This window comes from Sinocyclocheilus grahami, unplaced genomic scaffold, assembly GCF_001515645.1.
Source record: "Sinocyclocheilus grahami isolate Dianchi unplaced genomic scaffold, SAMN03320097.WGS_v1.1 scaffold6.1, whole genome shotgun sequence".
Lineage (NCBI taxonomy): Eukaryota > Metazoa > Chordata > Actinopteri > Cypriniformes > Cyprinidae > Sinocyclocheilus > Sinocyclocheilus grahami.
Window position 1 is genome coordinate 1,170,139 of NW_015505185.1, and position 11,041 is coordinate 1,181,179.

The 11,041-nt window shown below is 37.7% G+C and overlaps 1 protein-coding gene across 1 annotated transcript; it reads left to right on the forward strand.

Annotated features, from left to right (window-relative positions):
• The first annotated feature begins 405 nt into the window (after positions 1 to 405).
• On the forward strand, positions 406 to 11,041 carry lsr (lipolysis stimulated lipoprotein receptor). Its single transcript, XM_016274755.1, has 10 exons — positions 406 to 604; positions 3,483 to 3,809; positions 4,040 to 4,159; positions 7,320 to 7,466; positions 8,121 to 8,318; positions 8,418 to 8,468; positions 8,581 to 8,709; positions 9,050 to 9,338; positions 9,417 to 9,882; positions 10,685 to 11,041. Exons 1-10 carry the CDS (start codon positions 565 to 567, stop codon positions 10,718 to 10,720), a joined length of 1,803 nt encoding a protein of 600 aa, XP_016130241.1. The 5' UTR covers positions 406 to 564; the 3' UTR covers positions 10,721 to 11,041.

Below are 11,041 nucleotides of genomic sequence, written 5' to 3' on the forward strand. Positions count from 1 at the left end.
ACGTTAGTAGTTAACCGAGAAATTGTTAAATTAGATTAGAGTCTAACCAGGTTACTGGGCAAAGACATGGGAAGAATCAATGCAGTTCTAGTTAAAGCCAAAACATGTGATCTTGGCGATTATTAACCCGGCCTTCAGAGATTGGCAGTGGACTAAACCATTTGTCTCACCCTAGGTGGATTGCAGGGCGTTGTACTAATACACGTTTTGGGTTAATCTCGTCAAACCGGATTTGCTGTCACTGAATACTGTTCCACAATATCGTATATTAGTGTTCAAGAAGTAAAAGAAATGTATAAGAGTCCATATTTTTAAACACGCAAAGTATTGTTCTCTTTTGGACCCCTAAGATTTTACGCGCATTTTGCTTGCGGTGGGCCCGCCGATCTCACCTGAGTTTCGGGTTACACTTTCATACCTCACTGCAGTGCAGAAGGAAATGGAGGACGCATCTGCCTGAGAAAATACAGCTGCTTTTTCGACACTTGCTCGGACTTTCTTTACATACCTTTGAGGAAATAAACGTTTTTAAAGCTCATATGTTTTAAAAGATTTTGAGAAAATATGTCGCAGGGTATTATCTTTACCCTCCTCTTGTTCACAGGTAGGGGCATTTCTCCTTGTTATGCTAATGCAGTACTGTTTTAACTTCTGTCAATTATTGTACGTTACGTGTATAGAAAATATTAATCGATTATCATATTTTTATTTTATTACAGTCCATATGAAGGCCATATGGACCTATCTGTAGTAGATATACGTTAGGATTTGTCTCATAATTTACTAAAATGAGGCTATAATAATGATTGTTTATGCATAATTAATAATTTACAAGTTTAAATGTAACTAATGGAAACCAGCATCTAAATTTTAGATTTGAGTACAAAATAATACACATCCATTTTGATATATAGGCCTACCTGAGGTATTTACACATGTTGTGCAATAATTCCACTTTGTCTCATTTGGATTTGCTTAAGTGCATTTGGTGTTTGTTGTTTGGGGAGCAAGTAATGTGGATTGTGTGGGAGGTGGTCATATCGTATTCACACGGAGTGGTTTCGGTCAGACATACAGTAGGCCTACTCTATGAGTCACATCCTCTGATAAACTCTTTAAAGCTAACTCTAGCTTACGACCTGACGTCATACTATGATTTCACCTGTGTGTAAAGTTTGTATACCATTTCTTAGTAATCCCAAACAATGCTCAAAATGGCCCGTTGGAGTGTTTTTGGAGTGAATGGCTTGTAGAGGCCCTCTATCTGTCATTGTATCTTTTCAAGGTATTATTAAAGAGCTTTGCTTGAAAAGACGTGTTAATTGTAGCTTCTGTGAAAGACTATTGTTCTTTGGCCTGTATGTTAGGGGTTTTCCTTTTATTTCAGACCTATCGGGTCTAACAACAGGAATATGCATATGTATCTAACAGTACTTCCTAATATATAATAGCCATAACCCTCAGAGAGTCATGTATGATATGATAATATATTTGGAAGGATATTATACGTGGAAGTCATTAGTGGCCTAATGGTTAGAGAGTCGGACTCGTAGCCCGAAGGTTGCGGGTTCGAGTCTCGTACCAGCTGGGATTGTAGGTGGGAGGGGGAGTGAATGGTACAACGCTCTCTCCCACCTTCAATACCACGACTGAGGTGTCCTTGAGCAAGGCTCTGAGCCCCCAACTGCTCCCCGGGCACCGCAGCATAAATGGCTGCCCACTGCTCCGGGTGTGTGTTCACGGTGTGTGTGTGTGTGTGTGTTCACTGCTGTGTGTGTGCACTTTGGATGGGTTAAATGCAGAGCACTAATTCCGAGTATGGGTCACCATACTTGGCCACGTCACTCACTCATATTTTCTTCCTCAAAAGTATAAAAATGCTAGGGATGCACCGATATGAAAATTTTGGCCGATACCGATAACCGATTGTTCTTTATTTTTGAAAGCCGATAACCGATATGTTGGCCGATAAATCTATATCCAAATTGTTATATACTTTTTGAGAGCCTGATTACAAAAAAGGTCTCATCATTAAAAGCCACATCCCAAACACTTCAACATAAGCAGCCTAGTTTGAACGGTGTATGTTTTAAAAATATTTTTACTCTCCCATTACCAAATTTAGTCATAAAAAAGTCTTACAAATAAAATACTGCATAAATAATGCAAACAAGTCACTGGACATCATTACACGTGTAAAGAATCAAAATGAATGCGCCACAGATCAATAAAACGGAATAGCCTCTGCACGGACAATAATTAAATGATTTTAATTACTAAACCATATTGTTGATGAAAATAATAAGAGAAAAATACAAGTGGTTGTTGTTATTAATAATATATCAATGATTGTGAAAAAGTAACAAATTAATGCCACTGTTTTAAATAGCAGCCGTTGAGCTGCACGTGCTGAAGCTGAAGAGCTGAATGAACAAGGTAAACTGAAGCGTTTTGCTGGCAGCTTATTTAACTCAAGGAAATGCATCCTGAGATTAATATTAATACAACATAAACATAATATTACAACTTATATATGTACAAAATGATGCAGTTATTACGTGCTATAGTCAGAATGTGTGATCCTGCTGTGGATGCGCTCTTCCCATAACAACGCGCTGAAACACGGCAACTAAACCCAAAGAATGCACAAAGTTTTATTATAATAATGTTCTCATTAGAATGTTATATACACGACATTCCCAATCATAGTTATTAATGTTGTGCACTGCTGTTTGAGCTGCGTGCGCTGAGCTAAAGACGATCACCGGTAAACTGAAGCGCTCTTTTAACTTAACCAAACGCATTCTATATGAGATAAATCAGATATACATCAAATAAACACAATATTACAACGTACAATTGCACAAAAGGCTGCAAACGAACAGCGCGCATCTGAAGTGTCTCTGAAGGAAATAATGCATTATTTATCGGCTTTAAGATATCGGCCAAATTTTCTTATCAGGCCGATACCGATAACAGAAAAAATGAGCATTTATCGGCCGATACCGATATGGTGGCCGATATATCGTGCATCCCTAAAAAAGAGAAAGTCATACAGGTTTGAAACGACATGATTTGAGTCAGTACATTTTGCCAGAAATTTTATTTCTGGGTGAGCTGTCCCTTAATGCTTTCGATAGCTCTAAGCCAAAGAGAAGTCAGTTTATTATTTGAACAGACTAAAAGAAATTGACATGTTCACTGGCATAATCAGTTTTCATGTGGTTCACCTGCTTTATTATAATCTTTTCCCTTGTGTTTAAGAAATATTTTTTTACAGGAAATCTTAAGAAACTTTTAATGTCTTTTGACATGGTTTGAGATATTGTTATTGCCTCAAAGGACTTTCAGTCTAGTCTAGATGGTATTTGATCTCCACTGTATTCTTAATTTATGTCTAAGTTCATGGGAGTGTCTTAAATCTCCCTGTGTTCATTTATTTATGGATGCCGTTATATTCAAATGTGTTTTCTCTCCCACAGGCTGCACCACAGCCATCAATGTGATCTGCCCTTACCCACGATACGTGGTCATATTATTCCAGCCGGTCACGCTGCGCTGTGATTTCACTACAACAGCTACAAACCCACCACTGATCACCTGGAAATACAAGTCCTACTGCAGAGACCCGATCCAAGCTGCATTAAACCCCAGCAGTGCTGACAATGCTATCGCTCAGTCCAACCCAAACTACAACCCCAACATTGAGTGTGCAGACAGCGCCAGGACTGTTCGCATAGTGGCTTCGAAACAAACGGCGGTCTCACTTGGGACTGAGTACCAGGGCCGTCAGATCAGCATAACAAACAGTAAGTTGACTTTACATTGTGAAAGTATTTATTTATTTATTAGAATTTTATTTTCATCAACACTACACCTGTAAAGGCTGTGCTAGATTTAGCCTGGCTGCATTTTATCTGCCATAAAGATTTATGATATGGTTTGATATAGGGCTGCACGAAAAATCTCATGCAGCCCTAGTTTGATATGATGATCACCTTTAAAATGTCACCTATTTTATGTTTTCTAAAATATATAGTGGCAGACCTTAGCATTGTTCAGACCGCGTGGGGTGACAGCGGCGTGTACGTCTGTAATGTTGCCTCTGCCCAGGACCTTTCAGGGAATGGCGAGTGTTATACAGAGCTCATTGTGCTTGGTAAGTGTTTACCTTTACACAAACAAACTCGCATTGATGGACACCCAAACATTTCAGTGTGTGATTTCGTCAAACTCAATCAATCACTTTGTCATGTTTGATGGGTCTTTGCATATGCGAGGAATTAGGGCTGTGTTTGATGATCTCTTGGAAATTGTTGGTGATTTTTTTTTTTTTTATAATTATTTTTTTACATTTATTATTTGTTTGTGATATATTATGATTTAGTTATTTGGTAACACTTTACTTAAAGCCTTTATGTATAATGCACTATAAAATGGTTATAATATTAATTATGCCTTGTAATGCACCTTATAATGCATTGTATAATCTCATGAGTAATTGTAACCACAGTTAATACATTATAACATTAATACATTTATTGTTACACTATGCATTTTAAATTTGGTTATAATTATTTACAACAAGATACAATGTATTAATGCACATTATGAATAATTATAATGCATTATAGCCTTTAATAACCCTTTTTATTCCATGGTCTGTCTGAATACTGGATTCTGATTGGCTGGCAGGTATGCAGTAAAACCGTTTAATGCACCGGTAGTTCCAAGTCAGTTTAATCACCGTTCTATGTTAATGCTTTAGTTGATGCACACTAACCAACACGCATCACTCGCACACACACACACACACACACACACACAGAGAGAGAGAGAGAGAGAGGTCAGAGATCGCTGATTGTGCTGCACACACACACAGACTTGTTGTCAACGCTTCTCCGTGATTTTCATTAATAAAATAGCCTAGATACTAGATCGCTACATTATATTCCTCAGCAACGAGGTGGTAAAATCGCTGTTTTTGAAATAGTTGTTTGTACAGGGAGACACGCAGACGCAGCAAGCAGGTACACACAACTGTCATCTCTCTCTCTCAAACGACCGATCGATCGATCGATAATTAATTGAAATACATGCTATAATTCATTCAAATAAATGTGGTCTTACCGCACTATTTCATCTCTGTGTATGATTTGGAGCAGGCAGAATGCTAGCGCTAACGTGCCTTAACTGACAAAAATAACTGTAATTTTTACACATTCGGTCAAATATTGTGCTGCAAAGAGCAATACTAGTTTTAACTTGTCTATAACTTGGCAAATGACCATGGAATAAGCGGGATAATCAATGGCTAGCCGTGCATTAAAGGATTTTAAATGCACTTCGCGGAGGCAACCACCTCGGCTTCGCGTCGGGCAGTTCTTTGCCTCCACGTTGTGCATTTAAAATCCTTTAATGCACGGCTAGCCGTTGATTATCCCTTACATAATGCATTACACAAAGGTTTTAAGTAAAGTGATACCAATTATTATATTTTTATTGTAATGTTTTTTTTAATTTATTTTCTGCCTGGAAGATCGCCGTTTGCTTGTGAAGGATTCAAGTCAATGTCATAGAAAGCAGTAATATATTGATAAATACTAGTGCTGTCAAACGATTAATAGCGATTAATCGCATCCAAAATAAAAGTTTTTGTTTACATATGTGTGTGTATTGTGTATATTTATTTTATTAGGTATACATAAATGCACACACAGCATATATTTTGAAAATATTTACATGTATATATTTATATTCATATAATTTATATCATATATAAATATATTTAATATATAAACATAACATATTTTTCTTAAATATATACATGCATGTGTGTGTATTTATATATTCATAATAAATATACACAGTACACACACATATATTATGTAAACAAAAACTTTTATTTTGGATGCGATTAATTGTTTGACAGCACTACTAAATACAAATATTAATAATTATAGTAGAAGTAGTCTATTAACTTAAAGGCAGTTTTTTCTTCTTGGGCCGATGCCGTAAGGCCTTTTTCAGTAATTATGGCTTTGTCTTTCTTTCACCGAGAGAAAGTCTAATACTACAGACCTGCTGCCTGGCATTGATTTACTGATCATGGAAGGTAGAATAAATGCTTCTCTCTAGAGGTCTGGTTAAGTTTGGAGCTATACTTGAATCCTTCACCAGCCACAGTCAGGTCTTATTCATTACAGCCTTAGACTAGAAAAACAACAACTATAGATCTTAAAGTAGAAGCCATTTATTTTTTTGCTCCATAAACAAGGTTTTGATGGGATGGAAGAACAGTGTGTTCAAACAATGTTGTGTCGTTGTGTCCCATTGTGTCCTTGAATGTTGTGTCATTGTGTCCTTGAGCGTCCAGCTGATAAAACACTGAAAATGAGGTTTTACAACGTAGTGTACTTCTGTCACTTACAACCTTGTTTTTATTTGTGTCAAATTATGTTGTGTACTCTGAATGGCGTCAGTTGCTAATTATTATGGGTCTTATTTGAATTCTTGATTCTTATTGGCAGCATTCTGTGGTTAAATATCTTTGCATAATGCCTGAGACAACAGTTTTCATATCCAGTTTCATATCTCTGTTATCACTCCACAACCTCTTTCTTCTCACATAATAAACCAATTTCAGCTCAAAACAATATTAAAGGTCCATTAATTTATTTATTTGGTAAGCAGTAAAAAAGTAAGGCAATTTACAGTTAGCCAACTGACTGTATATTATTGCCTACTTAGATTTGCATAATACTGTAATTTGGTTGAGATTTTTTGGATAATCTAACTGAACAAATGATGATCTCAACTAGAGAAAAATTGGATTTTATTTTGATGGTTTGTTTTCTCCATCAGATTGTGGAATAGTTTCTGAGATCTGCGTTTGCACATGAGTCATGTTGTGTCTGTGCATGTAGGATGTTGTTGTGGTGCATGCTGGAATCAAGCCCTGGCAGAGTATTGTGAGGCAAAACCTGTCCGGCTGGTTTTTCTTTATGTGCGTCAAATACATTTTTTTATTTTTTCCTTTTTTAAATTTTTGCTTGCAGAACTGACAGACATGTGCACACATGAAAATGAATGCCCTCATCTCATGACATTTTACTAAGCATTAGGGATGGGGGGGGACCAAAATAAGTGATGAAACGGAAATACAATCTCATGAAACAGAAATAAAGCCAATGTTGCATTTAGACATGTTTTTATTTTTAGTCTTTTCTGTTTAATGCCTTCACTCTTCTGTTTTAGTATCTAATGCAAGAGATTTGTCTCTTTTCCCCAGCTGTTAATTTTTTTTTCTCCTTCTCCAGACTGGTTGTTAGTGGTGTTGGTGGTCCTGGGCTTCCTGCTGCTGTTGCTCCTGATTGGTATCTGCTGGTGTCAGTGTTGCCCTCATACCTGCTGCTGTTACGTCAGCTGCCCCTGCTGCCCGGAGCGCTGCTGCTGTCCCCGCGCACGTGAGTCCACACCGCCTTCACTTCCAATTCTCCTTTTGCCAGAAATGTCCTGTTTGGATGAAAATAACTCAAACGGAATGAAAAGGCAGTAGAAACTGATGAAGTTGTCAGTGTTATTTTCATATTATTTAGATTCTATTATATTTTTTATTAATATTTTCATTTAGCTTTTTTATTTTAGTTAATATTTAGTAATTTAACTTTTTTTGTAATTTTCATTTTTTTATTATTATTATGATTACTTTTTAGATTTTATTTTTGTTTCAGTTTCAACTTTAGTTAAGTTGTAGTTTTATTTCCAGTTAGTAGTAAACTTTCTCATGCTTGCTTAGTTTGTTTTTCAACTGATATCTATATTTTATTTTATTTCAGCTTTAACATAAAATGTTTAATAGTTTTAGTTAGTTAACGATAATAACATGGTAAAATGAGTTCCAGAAAAGTGTTGCAAAATTCCTCTTTGTGTGAATTGTTTTTATTAGGGCTTTCAGTTGATTAAAAATATATAATCTACAGTAATTACATACATGATATGGTGAATTAATCAAATTAGTTGTAAAAAAAATTTAATGTATGAATATTTGCAAAGAAAAACCATTATATGTTATTGTGTTGTTTTAAATAATTATTTGTGCTAAATAAACTTCTTTGCAGTGTATGAGGCTGGAAAAATGGTAAAGTCTGGCGTCCCCAGTCAGTACGCAGCCACTCTCTATGCCCCAAACATGTACGGCCAGCCAGCTTATGGAGTTGGCGGAGCTACGCCAGGCATACCCATGCTCCCTATGCCGGTGGGTGCTGCTGGTCCTCTGTCCAATGGATACGGCAGAGACTTTGACGGAGCCAGCTCAGGTAGACTCGTCCTCTCTTTGCCTTAAAAACAGCAGTTTAACAACATTGTTTTTACATTAATAAATGTAATTGGTTGATCATTTGTTCGTCCCGCTACAGTTGGTCAAGGATCTCAAGTGCCGCTCCTGCAAGACCACGATGGTGGAGGACGTAAGCAAGAGATCTTCACTACGTCACTGCGTTGATCCATCTATAACATATTTAAGTGACTTTATCCCTTTGAAACCTTCTGTTTGACATCTAATGTTGGTATGTTTTTCAGCCCGTAGTGGATACCGTGTTCAGGCCGACCAAGATGGAAACCCAACTCGGGTGCTTTACTACATGGAGCGAGAACTGGCCAACCTCGACCCCAGTCGCCCAATGAACGCTCCAGGCAAATACAGTCGTCGTGAGTTCCGGAGATGGGCACTATCTTTTATCACTCTGAGGGTTGGGTTATAACAAAGTGGTGCTTAACATGACTTACATAGGACATGTTCCTGGATCAAGATCCTTCATGAAAACAATTTAAATCAACCAGTTTTTGACAGGATTAAGGATTCACAAACATGCCCTACTTGTGTGTGAGAAAGTCCACGGGCAGTCTAAAGGAAACAAACTCTGTTTAAACTCTTGTTTCCTGTAGATTCTCTGTTTTTCCAAGGTTGGGGGATGATTTGTAGGTGTTTGTTTTATCAAAACCTTTTTACACTTTTAGTTTTATTCTGTTTTTCCCATCTGTCCTCCAGTGGATGGTATGAGTGAGGTAAGCTCACTTCACGATGGTCCAGATGCTCGAAATCGCGGTCGGGCCAGACCACCTCAGCTTACCACAGTGTATGATGATGTGGATGAAAACATGAGCACCATCAGCAGCGTCTCTCAGCACGTCCGACGGGATGAGCCCAGGCGGGGAGCTGACTCTCGAGGACGTGCACACTCTATGGAAAACTTGGACGATATCGGCCGCAATTACAGAGACAGGGATGACTATCCGCCCGCACGCCAAGATGGTGGGGCTAGAGGCGGCAGAAGAGAGTGAGTGACTGAATTGAATTGAATCACACTAAATTAATGCATTAAGTCCTTCTTTACCCATGACTTTCCTCTGTCCAGTTTGGATGACGAATGGAGCAGTAGTGGACGAGGATACGACCGTGTCTTCGATGACCGTCGGCGCCGTGATTACTCTCCTGACGCTCGTCCTCGGCGTGGAGACTCCTTCCGTGGGGCTGGTTTCCAGGGCCGGCGCAGCCGTAGTCGTGATGACCTGACGGATCTGGAGCGTGATCGTGGCCGTGGAGGTCGGGATGCGTATGATGACAGCTTCCTCAGGGAAGCCATGGAAAAGAAGAAGCTTGGTGAGCAGCAGAGAGGCCGCAGCCGCGAGCGGCTCGACAGTGAGAGTGACAGATCTGACCGCTACAGGGGGCCACACGGCGGACTGCCACCTCTGCCACTCGCCCCGCCTTCCGGAAACCCTAATCGGCATGGAAACCATAGCAACTTCCCACCTCCTCCCCCTCGCTACACTGAGGACAGTGACAGTTTGGCATCGTCCAAGAAGAGCAACTTAAAAAAGGTAAGAAAGAGCCAGATTCAAAAGTGCTTATTAAAACTTATTGGTTTGTCAACATAATTAACTTAAAAATGAAAAAAAAAATTTTTTTAAAACCACTTCTAATAAATATTATAATATTATCAGGGTTGTTTTAGTGTTATTGAGGTACTATTATTATTAATTTTAATAGTTTTTATTAGTATTTTCAATCAGTTGTTTAAATTTTATATTTTCACTTTAATTTTAGTTATAGTAAATATATAGTAAATATAGTTTCAGTTTTAATTAACTATAACAATCCTAAATGTTACCGGATTGAGTTGATATTACATTAAATTAAATTGAATTATAGTGCAATTGATCCTTGTTTTTTCATGGGACAGTACGTAATATGTTTCAGAATAGTACAAAATGTGAAGTAACCTAATCTATATGTAAACATATATATATATATGTGTGTGTGTAATTATATAAATTGTGTATATTAATAAATACAAGTAAGAATATGGTCAGTTACTTAGTTAGCTATTTTACAGGATGTGCCTAGGTACAGAGGGCCCTGCTGGAAAAAAAACTTGGTCATGTTAGCTTAAGATGGTCATAGTGGGTTTTGGACTAGCATGATCAAAATAAGCTTCCATCTTTAGCTGTAAAAATATTCCCATTTCAAATTCAGTATTTTTTTTTCTTTGATGGTGTTGAGTTAAGCCCAGCAGAAGAGGATACAATGCTTTAATATTTAGTCATATTTATATATATGACTGTTATATATCAGTTATATTTTTATACTAATACAAAGTTCTGCTGTGTTTTCTCTGTCTAGAATGGAGCTGTGAGCAGAGAGAGTCTGGTGGTGTGATGCTCAGGTGGAAATGATGTGTGTGTGTGTGTGTGTGTGTGTGTCTCAGTGATGCAGCTGTGTGTGTTTCCTCTGCCCTTTCATGTCACTTATGCGTGTGTTTGTGTTTTGGCTTGAACGCTGAGAGGAATTTTTGTTTATATTCAGATGTCTTGAATTTTTATGGGATATTTTAATGGTAAAAATTGTATAGCCACAAATAGTTCACATTATTTCACTGTAATGCAGGCTCGTTTATAAATATAAAATGGCAGATTTGAAACAACTGATGAACTTTTTATGGTTTGGTTCCTCCCATGAACATTTTAACAGCAAGTACTC